At 44.9% G+C, this 24446-nt stretch overlaps 1 protein-coding gene across 1 annotated transcript in view; it reads right to left on the bottom strand.

Annotated features, from left to right (window-relative positions):
• The window catches only part of LOC119169180 (tyrosine-protein phosphatase non-receptor type 7), a 165887-nt gene that overhangs the window by 53179 nt on the left and 88262 nt on the right, over positions 1-24446 (bottom strand). Inside the window, exons 8-9 of the mRNA XM_075886283.1 lie at positions 24284-24362; positions 5040-5245 (exon numbers count right to left, since the gene is read on the bottom strand). Of these exons, the coding sequence (XP_075742398.1) occupies positions 5040-5245; positions 24284-24362 (285 nt within the window). The remainder of the gene's footprint in view (positions 1-5039; positions 5246-24283; positions 24363-24446) is intronic.

Genomic DNA, 24446 nt, shown 5'->3' with positions numbered 1-24446 from the left:
GAAAAAAACAGTTGTTCTTGAGCACTGCATGTAGCCCAATTACAGTGAATATTATAAAATGCCGCATGCCGCCAATACACTCGAGCTCGACGAACAAAGCGAAATGGTTAGAGCAATGAAATATGCAGTTAGGACTACAGTGCACCCTAACTTTTCCGGCACTTCACCGGTGCCGTTCGAACGACGTTGTTGTTCGACAAATTTTCACGATTTTGACGTTGAAAAAAGCATACGCATGTTTGGATACCTTTGCTTCGATCGCGCTGATGGAACCTGCAAAATCCGAGTGCAGCAAATTGTGCACTGTTGGAGTCTGATCATGGCTGTGACACAAGCACTGCTTAATGGGAAGGTAAATGCGTGTGTTCCGTTGAAGAAGCAGCTGCATGATGTTTAAAGTGCAAGTAATGGGGACGGTGTAATATGTTTCGAAACCATCGCTACGGTAAACATTCAGTCCTGTGCAGCCGCGACAGCGCACTACTCGCTAGTGGCCTACTACTGCAGCAAATTCGCCAGGCAGGCTTGGCACAAATTATCTCGGAGTGCTGCTCAGTTCATACGAGAATTCTAGATCGTGGAGTTTTCTGTAGCACGCATGGGATTATGCAAAGCATGGTTGATACACGGTCGTCTGCTAACGCCACCACCCTTCGCACTGCGGTAAGAGCGATGTAGCGAACATTTAGCAGTTCCTATAGTTTTGAAAAGTACTTTGGTCTGATTTACATTCATTTACGATCAAGAGTTCATCTGGTGAAAGCAATACAGGGAGTACGTGCGGCCTTCCTATCTTTTCCTATGATAGTTCATGGGTTGATCATCTCTCCACAGCTATCTTGGATTGCACGGCGCGCCATCTATAGGCCGTGGGCATTGAGAATAGTGCGAGAACAGAATGAAGACATGGGAACACGAAATAGACGAGCGCTAACTTCCAGACATGCAAGACGTCGTTGAAGGCGACCAGCACCTATTGATCAGCCTCGAAATTCGCGTTGCCAGAGGAATAGCCGTGCAGCGAGAAGGGAATGCAAGGGAGGTGCTCACGAACTTCAGCAGTGAGTACAAGCACGTGAGCAAAGGCACGGCGGTTGCATACTTCGAAGAGATACTGGAAGCCAGCAACTCTTTCACGATCACCGATTCTGCTGAATTTACTCCAACAAAACAACTCAAGCCCTCCAAACAGCTTTCGATGTTAATCCGAGCGTTCCGACACATAAGCAAGAACAGCTCAAAAACCTGGTTCTAAAATACAAGAACTGCTTTTCGTCGGCAAGAATTCGACAGACCCCTGTTGCAAAATATGGAATCATAACATAAGAAAATGCCAGGCCACTCCGCCAGAGCCCGTACACAGAACGCGAGGCTATACAGAAACAAGTGGACAAAATGCTACGGGATGACATTATTTAGCCTCTAAAAAGACCATGGGCATTACCGGTGGTGTTAGTGGAGAAAAAGTATGGAACACTACGCTTTTGTGTTGACTATTGGCGCCTCAATAAAATCACGAAGAAGGACGTATACCCTCTCCCCCGAATAGATGACGCCCTTGACCGACACCCCAACGCGAAATACTTTTCATCGATGGACTTCAAGACAGGCTACTGGCGAATTGAAGTAGACGAGCGAGACCAAGAAAAGACTACCTTCATTATACCAGACAGCCTCTTCGAGTTCATGGTCATGCCCTTTGGTCTTTGCTCGGCGCCTGCGACGTTCCAGCATGTTACGGACACCGTGATGACCGGATTGAAGTGGCAGACTTGCCTCGTGTACTTGGACAATGTCGTTGTGTTTTCCTCAAGCTTCGACAACATCTCAGGCGCCTTGAAGCTGTACTTCAAGCAATCAAGACCTCCAGACTCACTCTGAAGCCGGAAAAGTTCCGCTTTGCATATGAGGAACTCTTGTTCTTGGGACATGCGATAAGCAAGTCGGGAGCACGCCCCAGCCCACAGAAGACAACAGCCATCGCTGCATTCCCGCCACCCATTAACAAAAACGCCGCACGTCGATTTCTCGGCCTGTGTATCTATTAAAGGGGTTTCGTAAAAACTTTCGCCTGCACTCAATAGCCTTACAAAGACCGATGTCGAGTTCAAGTGGGAAACCCCGCAGGAGGAAGCATTTCAAGAACTGAAACCACGCCTGCAGACACCGCCAATACTTCTGCATTTCGAAGTCGATGTCAACAAGGAAATCCCCACCACTGCAAGCAGTGTAGGGCTCAGAGCCGTCCTGGAGCAGAAGATTGATGGGCTTGAAAGGGTCATTGATTATACGAGCTGGTCGCTATCTAATGCGGAAGTCAACTATTCCCCAACAGAAAAGAAGTGTCTTGCCATCATCTGGGCTACCTCCAGGTTTCGCCCCTACCTCTATGGTAGGGGCGAAACCTTTCCCAGTTGTGAACGACCCCCACGCTCTCTGTTGGCTAGCTAACTTGAAGGACCCTTTTGGTCGCCTCGTACGGTAGAGTCTGCGACTTCAGGAATACGACATCACCGTTGTTTACAAGTCGGGGCGAAGGTACTGTGACGCCGACTGCTTGTCTCGCACCCCCGTTGACTTACCGCCGCAGGACAACGAGAATGGCGGCTGCTTTTCTGGAACCTTTGAAGAATGACAGTGATTCAATCAAAGACCTTGTAGAATACCTTGAGGGCAAGGCTTTTGTTGTTCCAAAGGAACTCAAGCGAGGAATATCGTTATTTTTGTTGCGTAACGGCATCCTCGTCAAGAAAAACGTCTCGCCACATCGAGCCAACTACCTCACCGTGGTACCTACACCGTTACTTCCAGAAGTTTTGGATACTCTACACGACAACCCAACAGCTGGACACCTCGGTGCTTTCCGTACGCTCACAAAAATACAGGAGAAGTACTACTGGTCACGCCTATCCGCCGACGTCACTTTTTACGTGAAAACATGCCAGGACTGCCAACGACGAAAGACACCGCGGACTAGGCCAGCCAGACTTCTCCAGCCCATCGAGCCACTTCACCGGCCGTTCCAGCAAATTGGCATGGACAGTTTCCGATGCCGAATTCTAGGAAAAAATGGATTGTCGTAGCTACTGACTACCTCACGCGCTACACCGAGGCAAGGGTCTCGTCCAAAGGCAGTGCCGCCGAGGTAGCAATGTTCTTCGTCGGGAACATCGTCCTGCATCACGGAGCTCCACAGGTCCTCCTTACCGAAAGCGGTACGACCTTTACGACGGACCAAACTCAGGCGATCCTGAGGTACAGCAGAAAGTCATCGCCGGACCACGGCCTACCATTCACAGACCAAAGTTCTCACCGAACGTCTTAATAAGACCATCGCTGATATGCTGGTCATGTACGTTGCGTCGAGCAAAAGACATGGGATGATATCCTTCTGTACAAGACCTTCGCGCACAATACGGCTGTCCAAAAAACCACGTAGATCACCCCGTTCAAGTCGGCCTATGAAAGGAGCCCGGCAACAACGCTTGACACTTTCAAACGTTGCTGATGAAGAGAACCTCGACGTCACCGCCTACCTTCGGCGTGCTGCAGAAGCTTGGTAACTCACCCGCCTCAGCATCAAGTATCAGCAGGCGACTGACAGCCGCCGTTACAATCTTCGACGAAGGTTCGTGGAGTACCAGCCTGGGGACTGTGTCTGGGAATTGACGCTGATACGCCGACATGGGCTCAGTGAAAAACTTCTGTGACGTTACTTTGGACCATACAGAGTAGTTCAGGGTCTCGGCCCACTCGACTTTGAGGTTGTTCCGGATGGCATTATGAACTCTCAACGGCGCGGTACTCAACCTGGAGTCGTCCAAGTCGTGCGCCTCAAGCCATTTCATGTGCGAAATTGAGGACTATTTTGTTGTTGTTGCTGCACTTTATTGCTTGTACTTATTGTTTATTTTCTTTATTATTGTACTTTCGTTTGTTAAAGCATTAAAACGATGCTTTTTTTCAGAGGGGGGCAATGCCACGTTCTCACCTCATGTTTTGTCATCACCCCGTTTTACTGTCAGTAATTCTCAGCGCTAACTACGCTGACACTGTTCGAGAAGCTTCGGGACGACAGTAGATCATTTTGTTAAAATTACGCCCACTTCGTGAACAGTACAGCTTATTCTGAAACCTACGTCGCAGCTAGCGATAACGTTACAATATTTGATGGCAAGTGTATAATTACTGACACGCCTTGCTGCTTGTGAGTTGATCGACGGCCGACGCACTGTTCACGCTATCAGTGCCAGTGTCTTACTTTCCTTTCACGTGGCCACTTGAAGTCTGCTCCGTTTTGTCACGTCACGAAATTGTGACAATATATCACATATCATAAAGAAAAAGGGACACATTTGTCATGACCGAACTAACTGCACAACATTTCTCGAAAATTCATACAAGGCAATAATTTAGTTTTTACCGCTAAATGAATGTCTTGGTGGTCTCTGACTTCAGTTCCCCTTTTGTTTGATTTGTGCGTTTATTTTCCAAATTTTCGTACCGTACCCTTATATAATAAAATATTCATAACAAACATTTTGGAAATTCATTTCATTATATCTAGGTTTTAACTGTATGTGGTTTTTGATTTGAACACGAATATTATGATTGTGATAATCGACGAATCTTTGGAACTTCTGAATATTCGCACACCCTTAATGATCACTTATTGGAAAACAGCACACAAGTACACATAACGTTTAGAAGTTTCATTTGAAATTTCAAGACCCATGTAGTGCGTGGCTATAGTTGTATGTATAGCACTCTCCGCATACAAGGTGGGCTTGCTATGTGGGGAGTGACAAATAGCCAGCGAAAATAAGACGACAAAGATTTGGTTGTGGGGCCAAGTCTTTAGCTGCCCTGTTGCTATGAAAACGTGTGCACTCTGTGCAGCGCTAGCTCAACTTGTGCTAGCTGGCGACTGTTGAAGAAACACAACACCAGCCAGCAGTGTGCATATAACAGCAAAAGTTGCCATTTTCTCCAGAGTTGATGCAACTGTTAATACTGGTGGCATTTATTATGCTGCTCACTTTGGCATCCTCCACCAGGTTGGTAATCATGACGATGGCTGGGGCCCGCTCCTGCCACACCATGGCCCAGAAGTCGGCCACCGTGTGGGCTAGGGGTCCCTGGGTAGCAATGTAGGCTTGTGGCTTGCCCCCGTAGCCACTCAGGTAGTTGGCATTGATGTACTCTTCTTCCACACCGTGACGCAGTCGCACTCGGCTGTGTTCATCTGCGCACGTCCCCAAAACACTTTTGTCAGCCACATGTGACGCAGACACAGTCAGACCTCACACTTGACGTTACAACAATGCTGGGATGAACAGCGCAGGCTAAGTAAGCTGAGAAAATCTTCGAGTTGCCACTCGGTCATAATGTAAGAATCACATGATCCCAGGAAGTGAAACATGAAAAGCAGTAAATGGCAGACCAGTGAGTGCTCAGATGCTGGTGGGCCACAAGTGGCAGAAGGGGCGTGATAGGCAGGGCAGCGTCCCTTACCGCACTGTGGGGATGCAAAGCTGCTTGAGTTCAGGAAGACAAGCAAATGGCCACGACCAAGGCCTCACTGTCATCAAGTGCTGGACTTGAGAAAGCCAGGTACAGCAGACTCTCGATAATTCAAAAAACTTTTAAACTGCTATGTTTTCAATGTACATTAAAGTCAATCAATTCAAACTTCTAGAGTGGTTAAGTTCGGACAATGCATACTTTTCACCCCCTAGTCCATTCCTCAATATATCTATTGCCTCTGTCCCGTCTAGCTGAACATTGACCTCTTTATGTTACTAGCAGTCACAAATAAAGCTGAATACCCACCTGCAAACAAACCAAACTGTGCAAACTGACAATCACATGTCTATTGAGAAAGAGGGGATAGTTTGGTGTTCACTGATCTCGTGCTAGCCTAATTCACCACAGTACACAAGTGTGATGCGGAAAAGTACACTCTGAGAACGAGCTACCAGCGGTCACAAAATATTGTGCACACTGTCCCTAAATTACGTATGTGTGCACATGCTGTATAGTTATGAGTACCAGTATGATTGCAGACATCTTAAATCTTACTTAAATCTTTACAGCCCAGCATGCAGAGCTGTCTATGACAGTGCTACAGCTCTCAGAAACAATACCCTGATAGTTGATTGATTGATTGATTGATATGGGGGGTTTAACATCCCAAAACCACCATATGATTATGAGAGACGCCGTAGTGGAGGGCTATGAAAATTTCGACCACCTGGAGATTTCTAACGGGCACCCAAACCTGGGCACATGGGCCCACAGCATTTATGCCTCCATTGAAAATGCAGCCGCTGCAACCAGGACTCCATCCCGCGACCTGTGGGTCAGCAACCGAGTATCTTAGCCACTAAACTACTGTAGTTTACAAGTGTGTAGGCTTAGGCTTATTGGTCTCGAATCAGAAGTGTTCTTTTCAGCTCTGTCCCATTTTTCCCCATGTTCTCACGCTGTGAAATTCGTCATCACAATAGCTTTGGCTTGGAGCTATCGAAAGCCTTCTGTATTAACCCTTTTGTGACCAAAATAAAAAAAGAAAAACCTTCCAAAATTATTGCAAAAAAAGTTTTTTCTCACTTTCTTCAACTATTTTCTTGCTTAAAACGGTACCATTCTTTCAATTCCATGGATTCCCGTTATTTCACTCATAGCATAAAAAAAGGTGGCTTCACCGTATGGCATTACAATTAAAGATGGCAATAATAAAATAAAAGCCGAAAGACAAACAACTCGATGTGGCCCAGTGTGGCCATCAAGAGACACAAGCATGAGCAGTATAGTTATCATCGGTTCCCCACTGAGGGACCAATTTTTGCTGATGGTACAGTCGCCATCGTTCATTTTGTTAGAAAATCGCATGACTGTATTACTCAACAGTTGTAAGAGAATTCATGCTTGGGTGATGCACTAAGCAGCTTTTTTCAGTGTATCGCACTTCCCATTATTAAACGTAGCCCAAGAGACACAGACGGGAGAGCACAAACATGACCAGTAGCATTGTGTTTGTGCTCTCCCAGCTATGTCTTTTTTTTTTGCATTACGTTTAATAATGAGACATTACCAACTTTCTCAGCAAGAGAACCTTCTGTACTTCCCCTTCTCCATGACCTTTGACCCACTGTCAGCCAGTCTCATTGCCAAACAGCACAGGCTCTGATGCCCCTGCAGCCTACTCTCTTTCGGTGCCAGAGCTGCACAGGCACCCGTCCTCGTGATCTCATCGTTTTGTGTCCCGTGTGTTTTGCGCTGTTCTCAACTATGAACCCACACCAACTTGCCCAAATGTCAGTGCTACTGATTGACAAGTGCTTAGAGTAATGCCATTCCTGATGTCCGGCACACATCACACAGCACATCTGGAAGTTTGATTAGTGTCTCCTACATGACCATCTGACAGCATGGTCGAACTTACGTGTGCATCAAAGTGCACACAGAATCACCGACTACTTGCGCTCACTCAGCCTTTTCATTCTTTACATATTGCCTGCAAGAATACCGTCGACGTGCTGAGCTGCACAGACACCACCATGGACGGGGTAACTAAAGTAGATAATGGGTACTCTAGAAGATTGTCCACCTCTCTTGCAAGTGGCCAGAATTGATAAAGAACCTGTAAGCTCCATCAGCAAGGAGTTATCACTGGGCATAACTAGCGTAAGCTCTGGCTCTTGATGCATTACGAACTTGAAGACGGGGCTACCACTGAATACACAGAGAAGGCGTTAGACACGGACGCCATTAGCTAGTGCATTCTTGAAAGTAAAATACAGAGATGAATCACATCACCATCTCGACATCCCCATTTTCTTCTCCCAAGCTGTGTCTAGGAAAATAATCTTTTGCAGGAATGAATGTTGAAAATATATTCCTCTACATTAGCACTTTTTTTTTGCAATTTTTCGCGTGACGTAAGGAATGTGCCAAGGCTCATCAAAGATACCAAACTTTTTTTATTTTGGCTGAGTTTGCCTATTTTTCAGAATTTTTTGAGTTCTGCAGACAGCTTAAAAAGGCCCTAAAACAATTTTTCAGGTAACCATGGAATGAATTCATTGAAAGAGCTTATTGCCTCCCAAATTCAATGCCACGAAAATTCCAAGAATCCATCCAGTACGAGTAGAGTCACAAAGATATGTTGCACGCTGCAATTGCATTCTCTTTTCTCTCCTCCTGACAAAAGCACTTGAAGCTAAGCAGGGAGGGATGGCAGGGGCAAATAAAATACGTAATGCACGCCTTGTGACCTTGTGTTTTTTTCTTCCAATACGGGATATTTCGCGTGTGATTGTGCGCTCAAACGCGGACAAGTCGTGGCCTCTCGTGGCAATCTCTATAACGACCGAGCGCGCCATGTTCAACTTAGCCAATGGCTGATAGATGGCCTTGCACGAGTGATTTTTGAGCGTCTTCCATCATTTCTCGAGAGATTGATATGTGGGGTTTAATGTACCAAAACCACCATATGATTATGAGAGACGCCGTAGTGAAGGGCTCCGGAAATTTCAACCACCTGGGGTTTTTTAGCGTGCACCAAAATCTGAGCACACGGGCTTACAGCGTTTCCGCCTCCATCATAAAATGCAGCCAGCGTGCTGCGCTCTAAGATTTGGCTCGTGTGTTCTCGGGAGCCTCTATTGCCAATCGGCAGCATTTTTTTACTATACTCAAAAAGTGTTGCAGGGCCCCTTTAAGGAAAGCATGGTTGTAATTCACGTTGATGCTTACTAAAAAAAAATTCAACAAAATGTTTACAGTGTGCATATAATTCGCTGCGAAATCAAGAAATGTTGAAAGAAGCAATAGCGAGACGCGCGCGCCGCCATCTTCAAACATTTTTTTGCTGTGCTGGGATTAGGTTTTGAAACTAAAATTTTTGGTCCCGTGCGCCTCAAATATTCTCACATAACATATTGTTATGCACAAAGAGGACCAGGACGTACATGGCTGAAGGGGCCGTTTATTTTGGCCGCGAAGAAAAGCGCCGGATCTGCCAACAGGTTGATGATCACAGCGTCGTCGTCTTTCCTCTTCCTCCAGCTTGGGGCGACCTGCACGTTCAGCGATCTTCGTTTTCCTTCCAGGCATGCGCAACATTCCTCCCCTCGCAGACGAAGCCCGCCGGGCGAGGTAATTGATTCACCTTGGTGTGTACAACTTCAGTCGAGCGACATGGACTGCTTTGGTTTCAGGGGCTCTTCTACCACTTCTCGTGAGGTGAGCTATTGTGTATGGGACTTTCGTGATTTTGTTGAGAACAACAAACGGTCCGTCATATGTGGTCAACAACTTTTGGCATAACCCGCATTTTCATACCCGAGTCAAGAGGCACACTAAGTCGCCTAGATAGTAAGTTATAGGCTGGTAGCGGACATTAAAGCGTGCTTTCGATTTTTCCTGGGATGCCAAAGTGCGTAGACGAGCAATACGACGCGCCTCTTCTGCAAGGCAGAGAATTTCGGCGACAGAGAGGTTTTCGTGCGTCGAGAATGGCAAAACTGTGCCGAGTGTGTGCCGCAGTGGTCCTGCGTACATCAACAAAAAGGGGCTATAGCCTGTTGTCTCATGCTTAGCAGTTTTGAACGCGTACGTTATAAATGGTAGCATGTCATCCCAGTTCTTGTGGTCAGATGCCACATACATAGAGAGCATGTTTACAATTGTTCGGTTGGTGCGCTCCGTGAGACTATTTGTTTGCGGATGGTATGACGACGAGTGACGAAGGCGGGACTCACTCAATCGAAGCAGCTCTTCTGCTATATCTGCCGTGAATTGTCATCCATGATTACTGATGATCACATGAGGTGATCATCACTTCGTGGGCTCTGTGGCTGTGCCATCGCACGGTCCACTAACCCTTTCGTCTTCCCAATGCAGGCGCTCGCCCCTATCATCGCCCAGTTGCTGGTTCCTGCTCTGCTGGCTGCTTCATCGGATGTTCCAACGTGCCGAGAGCGACTCGGCACCGGATATGACACCGTCCTTCTCATGCGTGCCGCAAACGCATCCGGCTGTCCTGCTGCGCCGCCAGCAAATCACGGGACCACCGCCGTCATCAACCAGTTCAACGACAACAGCTATAAATTGTCAGCAACAACCCGTCAAGCTTTGTGGGCTCTGTGGCTGTGCCATCGCACGGTCCACTAACCCTTTCGTCTTCGCAATGCAGGCGCTCGCCCCTATCATCGCCCAGTTGCTGGTTCCTGCTCTGCTGGCTGCCTCATCGGATGTTCCAACGTGCCGAGAGCGACTCGGCACCGGGTATGACACCGTCCTTCTCATGCGTGCCGCAAACGCATCCGGCTGTCCTGCTGCGCCGCCAGCAAATCACGGGACCACCGCCGTCATCAACCAGTTCAACGACAACAGCTATAAATTGTCAGCAGCCACCTGTCAAGCTTTGTGGGCTTTGTGGCTGTGCCATCGCACGGTCCACTAACCCATTCGTCTTCGCAATGCAGGTTAGTGTACCATATGACCTGTTCACTAAAGGAAATAGCAATTATTTTTTGGTACAGCTACCGAGCCCACATTGCTGTTGTGCCCTTGCCATTCAATGCGTGAATGTCGCTCGTGCTCTTTTACTTCTGTCGGGGGACGTGGAATCCAATCCTGGTCCAAACTCTCTCTACCTAAAAAAACCCCCTCCCAGCAAGCCTTATTCTTTCCGAGTTGCAAAAGTTATCTACGGGTCAGTCTACACTGCTCGAGGAAGTGCAGGGACTTAAATCTGCGCTACTAACAGCAAACAAAGCCATGGCTGATCTAACTAAACGTATTACGGAGCTTGAAGTTCACTACCAAGGTCTTGTGACAGTTAAGAAGAATGTCGAAACAATTAATGATAACACCGCAATAATGGCCCATCAAATCTGCGACATGGAGGCGCGTGTTGATGACGCCAAAAATCGTTCCAGGAGAAATAACCTCATCTTTTACAGCCTCCCTGATCCGAACCCGTCCAAAAAATTTTCAGACTCCGAAGAAATACTTATTAACCACTGTCGCGACCACCAAAACTTAACTCTTGACCCTAAACTTATTGAACGTGCTCACCACCTTTATCGGCACCGGCATGATCACAAGCGGCCTATAATAGCCAAATTCACTTTTTTTAAAACCAAAGAGGAAATTCTCTCGAATGGACGCAAACTAAAAGGTACTAATTACAGTATTGGGGAAGATTTCTCCGAATCCGTTCAAAAAGCCCGAAAGCATCTTGTTGAATTTGCCCGTACGAAATCTGAGCTTTTCTTCGTGCGGTACAAGACTTTGTTTCTTGGTAAACAAAAGATACGTTTTCAACGAAAATTCCCAAACTGTAAACGAAATTTCCTAGCAATCGCCCCGTCGTCCAAAAAAACAAACAAAACGTGTTAATGTTACAACACGTAAAACAAGCCTTCCTTCTCTGTAACCTTCACTAGTATACGTAGCTTCCTTTCAAAACGCGATGCAGTATCAAACCTTGTATCAACATCGGACAGCAACGTACTGGTTCTCACAGAAACATGGTTGAAGGATAATGCCACAGATATTGAGGTTCTTGCCGAATTGCCAGAGTTTGTTGTTTTCCGGAAAGACAGGAAACAAACACGTGGCGGTGGCGTACTTATCACTGTCAATAAGCGATTATCCTGTTCACTGATAAATGTCCCTTGCAAGCTGGAAATTCTGTGGTTAGTCTGCCGCGCTGTACCGGAGACAATTTTGCTAGGTGTGTGCTATCGGCCACCGGACAATGACCCAAATTTCGCACAAGATTTAAACGATATACTCAACCAGCTAACTACTAAATATCCTACCGCACATATCCTACATTTTGGTGACCTTAATTTTCCTGACATCGATTGCCAAGACGCCAACCAATTAATAATAGGCCACTCCAGAACAAAAGAATTCATTAACGTCTGCTTAAATTTTAACCTAACACAGGTAATAACAGAACCTACACGTATTGCTGGTGAAACTTCTAATATTCTGGATCTAATACTGACAACTAAACCCGAAAGCTTGTCACATATTACACATCTTCCTGAGATTAGCGATCACAAAGCTATTCATGCTGTTTTTGAATTCGTCCCTAAACTACGCAAACCATGCAGTCAAACTATACGTTTGTACGACAAGGGGGATTACAACCCAATAAACGCTGAACTCAAAGCCTTCCTACCTCATTTTGAAACAACATTAATTGAACAATCAGTGAACGATAACTGGTTAATTTTCGAAGATAATATTAAGGGGAGAACAAAGAAGTTTATTCCCACTACCACCTTCCGTTCTAATCAACAAAATCCATGGTTTTCTAAACTTTTAAAGCGACTTGAAGATAAGAAAAAAAATGACTTTTTCATGCAGCTAAACACGCAGCTACCGCCAGCGCATGGGATAGGTATAAAGAAGCTGAAACCTTTTATTATAATGCCATTCGAACCGCAAAAAGAACATTTTTTCTTACTGATCTTCCGAAGATCTTGGTAAATAACCCTAGGAAATTTTGGGAGGTAATTAACCCTAAGAGAATTCCAGGTATTATTTTGAATAATCCTTCGGGAAAAGAAGTTAGTGATTCTGAATGCGCAGAAGTATTTAACTCAGCATACGCTTCCGTGTTCACAAACGAAACTAACAGTCCCCTTCCGATTTTTCCGTCTAGCATCGTCTCTGTAATGCCCAGTATTGATTTCGTCGCTTCCGGAATAATGTTGTTAATAGACAAACTCAATCTCTCTTCTTCAGCGGGATCAGACGATATCACCTCAAAATTTCTGAAAAATACCAAGCACATGTGTGCCATATACTTATCACTATTGTTTTGTCAGTCATTATCCACAGGTAACCTACCAATAAACTGGAAAATAAGAAAGGTCATTCCAGTCTTCAAATCAGGCGATAGATCATGTCCTCTCAATTATCACCCCATTTCCTTAACAAGCGTGCCTTGCAAGCTTATGGAGAACGTCATTTACACCAAATCATGCACTTCTTGGACTGTAATAACTTTTTTCATTTTGCACAGCATGGATTTCGAAAAAATTTTTCCTGTGAAACCCAACTTGCCCTTTTTGTTCATGATCTGCACACTAACCTGGACAATAACATACAGACTGACGCTATCTTTCTTGACATTGCAAAGGCATTTGACAAAGTACCCCACAACCACCTGATGTTAAAACTTTCGAAATTAAACTTAGACCCTAAAATTTTAACTTGGATTCGAGAATTTTTGACAAATCGTTACCAATTCGTTACCGTTTATGGACATAACTCTTACCCTGTGGCAGTAACATCAGGCGTCCCGCAAGGATCTGTTCTTGTACCCCTATTATTCCTAATATATACGAATATCTTTCTTTTACCCTATCACCCTATTATTCCTAATACCTATTACCTATCATTCCCTATTATTCCCCTATTATTCCTAATATATACGAATATATACGAATATCTTTTTTTTCATTATTCCTAATATATAGGAATATAAATATACAATCTATCTTTTCATGTATCCGGCAATATTCATATGTTTGCAGACGATTGCGTTATATACCATGCTATTACTAACACATCAGCCCAAGTTGCATAACAAGATGACTTTAACCATGTGCTTAACTGGTGCAATCGTTGGCTAATGACACTAAACCCTAATAAATGCAGGTCCCTTTCATTTCACCGTCGGCGCAGCCCCCTCATCTATTCTTATCAAATCGGTAAAGTTGCATTGGAAAATGTCATCACATACAAGTACTTGGGAGCCACTTTGAGTAACGATTTATCATGGCGCGTCCACATTACCAATATCATATCATCAGCTAACAGATCGCTTGGGTTCTTAAAGCGGCACTTACGTCATGCTCCCCCTCCTGTAAAACTACAAGCTTATAAATCTTTAATTCGCACCCAACTTGAATACGCATCGCCTATCTGGAGCCCTCATCAAGCATACTTAACCGACACACTAGAATCACTCCAGAATAGAGCAGCTAAATTAATTTATTCTTCATATTCAGATAACGTGAGTGTTTCATCTCTTAAACAAAATCCAATTTTTCAAACCTTAACATTCGTCGCCGAGTTTCCAGCCTCATTTTGTTCCACAAGCTCTATCACAGTCAACTCGGCCAACCGCCCTATATCTTGCCTCCTGTCCGCACATCTCACCGCACCACTCATTCCTTTCATGGCAGCCGGCCACGCGCCCGTACCACGACATTTTTCACCTCCTTCTTTTTTCGTGCAGCTTCCGACTGGAATGGCCTTTCCACTGATCTCGCAACCATAATGTGCCACTCAACATTTACACAAAATGTCACTCGTTTCTTTTCAATTTGAATACATCACATTGTTCCTTTTTGTGCCACTGGTTCTCACTTTGTCTTGTTTTTTTTTTTGCAAGGTGTTACGCCAGTTAATATGTATACTGATCCTGCACATGTATTATTTTATTTCTGTATTGGTTACCCCTGTTCATACTTGTACCCATCCTGCATATGTATTATATTTGTTGTATGTTTCCCACCCCTTATGTAATACCCCCTCTGGGGGTCTTTAAGGTAATAAAGTGAAGTGAAGTGGTGGTGGGCCATGTTGGAGGATAACGTGCTGCAGCAGGAACACAGAGACGTCGCTGGCGGTTGTGGTTGGTATGGCCGCCGTCTCGCAGTAGCGCGTGAGATAATCAACGCATAAAGTTATCTAGTGATTGCCCTTAGCCGACTTTGGTAAAGGGCCCCGGAAGTCAATGCCCACTTGTTGGAAAGGTGTGCTTGGGGATGGCAAGGGCTGTAGAAGGCCAGCCAGAGCAGCAGATTGGCGTTTGTGGCGTTGACACTGCGTGTAGCTGGCCACATACACCTCGACGGACTGTCGCATTCTCGGCCAATAAAAGCGTTCCTTAGCAAGGTAGAGGGTTCGCGCAGAACCTAAATGTCCGGATGTAGGATCATCGTGCATAGCACTTAAAATCGCTGTCCAAAGGGTTTCTGGCACCACTAGGAGGAAACTTGCGCCAGTGTTGGAAAAGTTCTTCTTATACAGGAGTCTGTTGCGTACACAGAAATGGCATGCCGTAGGAGCTGTGCAGAGCAATGATAGTATGGTGTCCTTTCACTGTTCGTCTTTGAAAGTACTGAGGTCGGGAAACTTTGGTGACACAGAAGCTACGACGTGGTCGAGGTCATCGGCATCACACTCTGTAGTGCTCAGTAGCATTGCGCAAAAGGCAAGAGTATAGCTTCATGGTCTCGTATAAAAGCGGTCGGTGACCGCTTTTATACGAGACCATGAAGCTATACTCTTGGAGCCGAAGGGCCCAATGCGCTAGACGGCTGTAAGGGTCCCAAAGGTTTATGAGCCAACACAAGGAGTGGTGGTCGGTGACGACTGTAAAAAAGCCCCCATATAAGTAAGATAGAAACCGCTTAATTGCAAATACTACCGCGAGGCATTCTAGTTCTGTGACAGTATAATTCTGCTCGGGCCTACTCAAGGAGCGACTTGCGTATGCGATTACTTGTTCGTGGTCACCGTAGCGTTGAACTAGGATTGCACCAATTCCTATGCCTCTGGCATCTGTGTGCAGTTCCGTTGGAGCTTATGGGTTGAAGTGTTGAAGAACAGGCGGCGACGTCAGGAGGAACTTCAGTTGACGAAAAGATGAGTCGCACTCCAGAGTCCACTCGAAGGGAATATTCTTCCGTAGCAAACATGTCAGCGGACACGCGACATCAGAATTTTTATGTATAAAGCGGCGAAAAAAGGAGCAAAGCCCAAAAAAACTACACAGCTCCTTAACAGAGCGTGGCGCACTGAACGCTTCCACGGCTGCTGTCGTCTGAGGATCTTGACCGACGCCATCCTGATCGACTAGGTGTCCGAGAACAAGGGTTTGTCGGTCTCCGAAGTGGCATTTATTTGAGTTAAGAACAAGGCCGGGGTTTCTTATGCAAGCCAGTACAGTATCCAGACGTGAATTGTGTTCGCTGAAGGTGCGGCCAAAGACGACGACGTCGTCGAGATAGCACATGCAAATGCTCCCCTTGAAGCCACGAAGAACAGTGTCCGTAAATCGCTCGAACGTCGCCGGTGCGTTGCACAGTCCAAATGGCATCACGTTGAATTCGAAAAGGCCGTCAGGGGTTACAAAGGCTGTCTTTTCTTTATCTTCAGGATGCATGGGAATTCGCCAGTAGCCTGATCATAAGTCTACAGAGGAAAAGTAAGAGGCCGAATGTAGACAGTCGATGGCATCATCAATACGTGGAAGTGGGTACACATCTTTTTTCGTTACAGCATTCAATAGGCGATAATCGACACAAAATCTCCAGAATCTATCTTTCTTTTTTAACGGGAATCACTGGAGCTGCCCATGGACTCGCCGACTCATGAATGACTCCGTTTTGAATAATTTCGTTGACCTGCTCATCAATAATCCACCGCTCGGATGGTGAAACCTTATATGGCTTTTGTCTAATTAGATTGGCCGAATCCGTGTTGATGGTGTGACATGTCCGTGAAGCAGGAATTAAGGGCGTTTTGTCTTTCTGCACAAAGCTAAATGCAGAGACGTGCTTCGAAAGTACATTCACCAATGTTTGGCGTTCACTTGTACTTAGCGACTTATTCACCATTGACAGAAGAAGAGCCGTTTCAAAACTGTAACTATGATGCTCTTCCAGCGCATCTCTAAGCTCGGTCACTAATAAGGCCTCGTGTTGTCCACTCACGACGGCTAACTTCAGACCATCTGGTAACATCATGGGCTTTGTGGAGCAATTGACAGCCCATGAACCAGCGTGTCCACGTCTGATCGACACCCCACAATGTGGGATCAACACATTATTTTTCATGCAGTTCGTGTATACTGGCTCTATGTTGGCATCAAAGTTGCCGAAATCGCTGTTGCTGCAACCAATAGGTACACGAACGATTGATAATGGTGGTATGATAGTGTCGCCACAGACACACAATGCCGTCTCACCATCTACAAGGTTTTCCAAAAGTGCTGACGGAACGTGATCACTCAAAAATATTGTCCCTGTGCGGCAGTCGACAATCGCACCACACTCCCTAAAAAAACATACAAAACAAAAATATCGTCCGGACACGCATGTTCAATCTCTCGTGGGATCACCCTCAGGTAAGTTCACACATGTTGGCTATGGGACCAGGTCATGGGCTAAACACACACACACGTACATGCACACACGCACAGTCTGTGCTAAAGTATTCACTCAATGAATGTACTGAAGATGCTTTCTATTCTCAGAGGTGTCTTTACTGTCTGACAAACCAGTTGCTACACAATTCAAAACTTTCTTCCAACTTGTCATAGCTGAAGTAAATGAAGCAGCCACATCGTTTTTTCATTCAGACAACATATCCTGTACATACAAATACTCTACAGGTACGTTTCCAACTGACTGCTTGACCTTTCAATGGCACATGTTTTAAAAGGAAAAAGCAGTGGGGAATAAACAGGCCCCCACGAAATAGCTGCCACATTTAAAAATGGTCCTTCGAAGCAATAATATCCACCGAGACATCTGCACCAACAGAGGCCAGCTAGAACACCATTAATTAAGGTTAATATAAAGAAGAGGGCCAATAAGTGATTCCTGCAAGAGAATGCATAATTATTATGTTGCTCGTGCTTGACGCATAATTTCTAGGCTTGTGCGAATATTCGAATGCTTCGAATGTTTGAAACAATAGATGAGTATTAGAATTCACTTCGATTCGAATTTAAATGATTGAAAATTTCGAAGTACTTGCAATCAACAAATAGGCGTACATTAATCTGCATGTAACCGCCTGTAAAAATGATTTCACTGCAGTGTAAGAGTGCTAAGTCATGAAAGCACCTACACAGGTGACCTCCGCTATGCCACGAAGCCCCACTTTAAATATAAAGGAGTACTGACACAAAATTTTGCAACCGAGATAATCTGCGGGATCGATTATCAGGAACATGTGTATATAATCCACAAAATATCAGCAGCAAATATTACTTGGAAGGTATTTTAAATTAATTTTGAAGTTTGAATGAGCGATCGACTCCATCTTGCTATGAACACCCTCAAGGTGGACCCTTGGGAACCCTTAACTTCCTTCACGTGACCCCGCCGGCGCAACTTATGACGCCATAGACGCCATTTTTCTTCAGTCATGTTTGCTCCAGTAGACTATTACTCAACAGCTGCTCATGAGTACGTGACCATGGCGCACGAGTTGAAAGTTGGCGCACGAGTTGAAAGTTGCGTGTTTGATGACACTGCTGTCCTGTTTTCTGTTTGAAAAATCTTCTTGATGCGAACCACACGAAAGTGTCCCACAGTTCTGTGTGCTGACAAGGTCAAGCATTGCGCCTGCTAGGTGGCAATAGTTTCACCCGGTGGCTTGTCCTTTGCGAAACCAAAACTGACACTAGTGAGCAATAACGAGCCTGTCATTAATTGTCTGTCACACACTTTAGAAAACGATGTATTATGTAAGATGTAATGATGTATTATGTAAACGATGTAAGCGACCTTCAGGAATACATCGCAGCGAAAAAACGAGAACCGAAGTTTTTTGTGTCAATACCCCTTTAAAAGAGCCCTGCAACAGTTTTTGAATTTCAAAAGCATGGCCAGAAAACAATGCCCTGATTCGTGGTCGAGGCTACCAAGAACACATGACCCAAAGATTATCGCGCAGCACGAGGCCTGCAATTCACAATAAATTCTTTGCCCATAATGTACATATCACCAACTAGCCCAACTTTCAGTCTTAAATTCTCTAAGTCAGCTAGAAATTGCTCTTTTCTGTGGGCAAATGACGCCACCAGCTCAAAAATCATTCGTCACAGCCGTTGTATCAGCCATTGCTAGGTCGTAACTGGGGCCGCTGCAGGAGGCCCCCTGTCCACGTGTATGTGCACAATCCCACTGACAAGCTGCGTATTTGAAGAAAATAACGCCAGGCCTGCGCGGAAGGCGCAGCACAGTCACAGCGAAAACTAAAAAAGCGGCCTTTCAGGGCCTTTTCGAAACACTCATTGGGTAACCACTGCAAGCACATTTGCTTGATACCCACTAGGTCATATTAATAAATTTACTTGGGTAGTAGGCTGGCATTCGCCATGCTATTATTCGTCAGTCTTCTGCGAAGCGTGGTACCTGCCAAACACTTACAAGGAATTTTTGTGCCAATTGTTCGTGCAGTGGCTGACGACGAGAAATCATGGCTGAAGTGGGTATGTGCCACAGTCTATAGGTGAACTAGAACATGCTTTTGTAATGGTTTGGAGCATTGCAAAGCCCACTCGTTACTCTATTCACATTGTGTGATGACTGGTTGTTCTTCCGCTGTTTTAAAACGCTTTATAGATCGTATTAACGCGATTGCTTTCCCGACGTCAAGCCTGCCTAAGACAGTTTGACAACAAGTCACAAGCACCGGTTTAGCTCAGTGGTAAAATATTGGGCTGGCACCCAACGAACAAGGGTTCGAGCACAGCTGTGTCATTGGTGCTAGGTCAAGCCTGTCTAAGGTTAGTTTGACAAGTTACAAGCACTGGCGTAACTCAGTGCTAGAATACTGGGATTGCACCTGGGTTTGAGCCCCACGGTGTCATCGGTGCTAGAATTTTTTTTCTAATTTCGCGCAATGTGGTTACGGACACTGGCGATGGCGGCGGAGGGCAACTGTGCGTGACTCGAGTTGTGATCTCATAACAGCTTTCGCTGTAAAGAAAAGAGAGAAAAAGTTCTCAAGGGTGACGAGGCATGCGTGACGTATTTTCTTTCTTCATGCCATCTCTCCCTGCTTAGCTACCAGCTCTCTCGTTGGGACGAGAAGAGAGAACACAATTGCAGCGTGTGACAAATCTCGTCAACTCCGCTCTTACTGGGTGGATTCTGAAAATTTTTGTGGTGGTAAATTTGTGAGGCTAGAAGCTTTTTTAGTGAATCCATTCCATGGCCATTTGAAAAAGGGCTCCTTTAAATGAACAACTGCCCTAAAATCAATTCATTCGTTTGTTAAGCTTAAAGTTTGTTATGACGCCTTATATGCTCTATGCATAATAAATTTTAACATGTTACATATTTTACAGGTTCTCACTTGCATCCTACCAAATGTCAGATTATGCTACTAATCAAAGTTGTTTAAACTTCCTCTGAACGAAAAGAAAAAGGCATTTGCATAGAGGCTTTATTTCAATAAAAAAATATTGTGCAGGTTAGTTAGTTTATGGGCAGTACCAGCGCACAAACTCAGGGGACGAAGAGAAGAGACACAAACAAGCGCCGACTCTCATGTCCAACAAGAGTTGAGAGTCAGCGCTTGTTTCTGTCTCTTCTCTTCGTCCCGTGAGTTTGTGCGCTGGTACTGCCCATAATGTATCCCCAACTAGCCCAACTATCAGTCCTGCTTCAGGTTAGTTAGGTCATAATAATAATGCCCATTTTTCTTTATATGTCTTATACATGTAATACCCCCTGTAGAGATCTTTAAGAAAAATAAAGTTATGTTATGTTATATTCCCTATTCGCACAAGCCAAATGATTTCCAAATGCATTGTAATGCACGTTACAGAAAAGAAATTAATGATGATTGTTTGACAGCAACTACAATCATGCAGACTCAACTATGGCAGGCCATTCCTAACACTGAGTGCTGTTTGAATTTTGGACCTGGGAGATATATACAATAATACCTCGTTAACTCAAAATCGCAAAACTTGGGAAATTTCAAGATAAACCAATCTTTGCGATAAGTAAAGTTGTGTTAATTGCCATGAAAATAAGCGTTTTTCAGGAAAATCATTTCTGCTTACCACCTTTTCAGTTGCAGTTTCTAATCTTTCTTCTCATGCAGGTTTAAAAGAGAAAAAGATAACATACAAGAGACTTTAACCGGCTGGCTTTTGCCGCACTGTCACTTTTGTTTAGCTGACAAAATCTGCCTAATACTTGTCTGCTTTGCAGTCATACTCGGGCCTAGGAAGGCCTCCTCCAGCTGCTTGATGCATAGCATCAGCCGATATTCGCTGTCACTACACTAAACCTTATTTTGAAGCTATACAATCAACGCCACTTAAACGTCTGGAAACTTCAACCCTCAAACCAGCTTCCACTGGCTTGAGAAGCTCTGCTGAAATCCATCCGACACCTTCTGCTTGTTTTTTCAGCACTGTCGAAAGCTTAGAAAAAGAGATGCCGAATTCCTGCGCGATGCTTGATTTCGTTCAGCCTCATTTCTCCACTTTCTTAGTTAGGGCAACCTTTTTTTTTTCTAGCATTAGCGACTTGCAGTGCTTTGATGCCATGCTTGCTGCACTCGCGCTAAGTTGCCGTTCCTCACAGTCAGCTAAAAATCTCACCGCTTAGTTTGTGCAGATGAATGAAAATCACACCTCAGGGAATATCATGAGCACTGCACTCACACTCAGCGAAAAATCCGTACCGCATGATTTGCCCAAATGAACGAGACAAACTACGCCGAGCACAGGCAGAGGGCCTCCCTGCTCAGCGCTTGTGTCACATGACGTGCCTCAGGGAGGCTTGCCAAAGTTGATATGTCACTGGGCTGAGACTTTTCGTTAGCAGAGAGCATCGATGTAGTGGCAGGCACGGCTAAATAAGAAAGAAAAATCGACGGACTTCATGCGTGAAGCATTGCGCTAATCTTGTGAAATGGCCCTGAGACGAAATTGACGTTCCACTCCCACTCAAGACTTCGAGTTATCCGCAATCCAACCCAAAAATACTTCGAGATAAAGTAAAAGATGTACATGGCACGTATGGGAAGAGGTTCGGTGCGGCGCCAAATTTCGACTTAGCCGATTTTTTTAGATATGCTAATTTGACTTAACGCGGCATTACTGTACATGCAGTTTTTAGCTTACATTCTTGGAGAAACAAGCACAGCACTTGACTGTAAAGCAAAGGGAGGCCGGAAATCAGTGTATTGTATGGTAGTCATGGATGAGCTCACTAGTGCTACCAGTGAGGTTACAACTGCGGTCACAACTCGGTTCATTATTGTGCTCATGCAAACTCACTAGTCAGGTTTAATGAACTTCAAAATCAAAATGGTGGATCGATTTCATGCAAAAAACAGTCGGCGAGTAGCTGCCTGTGCTACATTTCAGCTTTGAGATCAGTGTTACAAGATTGATCGACATTCTTGTGTGAGCTAAGTAGCAGCGGGCATGTCAATGACTACTCACACGCCTAAAGAACAGTCTAACATGTTTACAACATAACATTATCACTCAAGCTAGAACACAGACATCACTTTTATTGAAAGGAAGTGCATGCTGCAGTGCGATAATGCTCCCGTCATAAGCTGTTGGTAATTTCTCAAGGAGGTGTGCAATCTTTTACTGCGGCTTGTAGAGTGATAGGAGTACACTTGTAGTATTTATTACAATGTTGTAAGAGCGGACAACTTCCAGCACAATTGATATGTTGCTTTGACATGGCTGTTTTTTAGAACACCGGACTGCCGCATAGAAGGCCTGAGTTCGATTTAAGTTCAAAGTGCGGCTCTGTCTTTGCGTATATCATAATTCGCTATTCATAATCAACCGCATCGCTTACGCCAGCAACAGACTTTCCCCGACGCTCCGATATTCAAGGCATCTTCTCTCTGTTCATTGGTTCATATATACTGTGAAACACGTGATGCACACCAGCACGTTTCATGGGCTGCAGTATGTGGGCATGCGCCACACGTGACTGAAAGAAAGGGTTCCATGATGTACCAGACGGGCATGACATATTATTCGTGCTATGACCTGCTAAAGGGACACTGAAGAGAAACAATCACTTAGTTTAGATTGACAAACTGCACTCTGAGAACTGTAATGCCACACATTTCACTAGCACAAGTTCATTATAAGCAAAGAAAATCAAGGTTGAAGTTTCATTTTAAAATTTCACACATAAGGTCAAAAATTTCAAAATGTATGTATCGTAGTTTTAAGAAATTGGTGCGACGAAATTTTCTCAGACTTTGTATCCTGGTAAAAAAAAAGTTGTAGGGCCCAGTAGACCCCTTCCAAGTCTATGACGCCACAGTGTTTGGAGGGGAAAGCTCTCACGGCGGTGCCTACATTGGCATTTTTTTAAAAGTTGATAGTCTTTTTTGGGGATTTTCAATGCAAAACTTTTGGTCTGTCTGTCTGTACATTTGTCCGTTTGTGAACTCTTAACAGCGTCGGGTACTTGAAACGGCCGACCCTATCCACAGCGCCTACCAATGTTGCTCAAGATTCAGCGTTCATACTTGTGCAATTGTCGATTAAAAAGCACATATTGCGCATGTCTGGGGCACCATAAAAACACGTATATATTCTGCATGTGTGCCATTTACTAGAAAAGGCATACATAAGTAATTTTAAGGACCATAGCGCTTATCACGCTGCGCTGACTATTCAACGCTTGCACGAAAAGGAGAGTGTTTCCAACGCTTTGCTAAAACGAGACAACGGTGGCACCTACCCGCCGCCTTGCGTTCTACACCTTATCGCCTCTGAGACGGGCGCACACACCCGTCACAGAGCCAGGCGCTTTGTTTTCGCAGAAAACTGCCAGATGGCACTCATGTCTCATGTGTGACGCGACTTGATGCGTTCATTTGCCTCCGCTGCACGCTCAAAGCACTCTGCAGTGCCTCCAGAATATCATTCACAGATTTTCTTGCGTAGAACATCAAATAAATGTTTTGTTCACTCTCTCCACACGCAAGACTATCATCTTTCGACGACATTTGCAGATTAAATGCAGATACGGGGCCAATTTTTTTCTTTGGTGCACGTTAAAGAACCCCCAGGTGGTCAAAATTTCCGCAGCCTTCCACTACAGCATCTCTCATAATCATATGGTGGTTTTGGGACGTCAAACCCCACAAATCAATCAATGAGTATTTTTTTCCCAGAGCGTTTTCTCCCTCACCAAGTACTGTGTCACGGTAGGGATGGTGTTTTTAGGATTGTGAAATTGTTCTTCACTAATACGTGAAAAATTTTTTTGCTTTGTAGTGTCTCTTCATTCATGTTTGTCGTACACTAATATCTTCTCATGCTGATTTTGGTGTTTCACGAGATGACCAAGAAAGTGCCCAGGGGGGACAGAGACACGCAGCCAAGTCAAAGTACAGTTGTTCTGCAAAGAAATGCTTCGCAGTGCAGGCATATTGGCATTGACTGTTTGTTGGGACTGAAACAACAAGGACACTGCAAGGGAAGAACCAGACTCACTTGGCAGTATGCTCCTGTACCTGTTCTTGGCCCCACAACCAGCGATTTCAGCCCTCTCTGGGTGATTCATCGGGATGTCCTGTGTGCATGCAACGACAAAACTGACGTTGCAATCAGTGCTATCCTTCCAGTGAACATTCAATTAAGGACAGCAGATTTCACA

This window comes from Rhipicephalus microplus, chromosome 2, assembly GCF_043290135.1.
Source record: "Rhipicephalus microplus isolate Deutch F79 chromosome 2, USDA_Rmic, whole genome shotgun sequence".
In the NCBI taxonomy this organism is placed as follows: Eukaryota; Metazoa; Arthropoda; class Arachnida; order Ixodida; family Ixodidae; genus Rhipicephalus; species Rhipicephalus microplus.
This window is presented reverse-complemented; position numbering and strand designations above follow the sequence as displayed.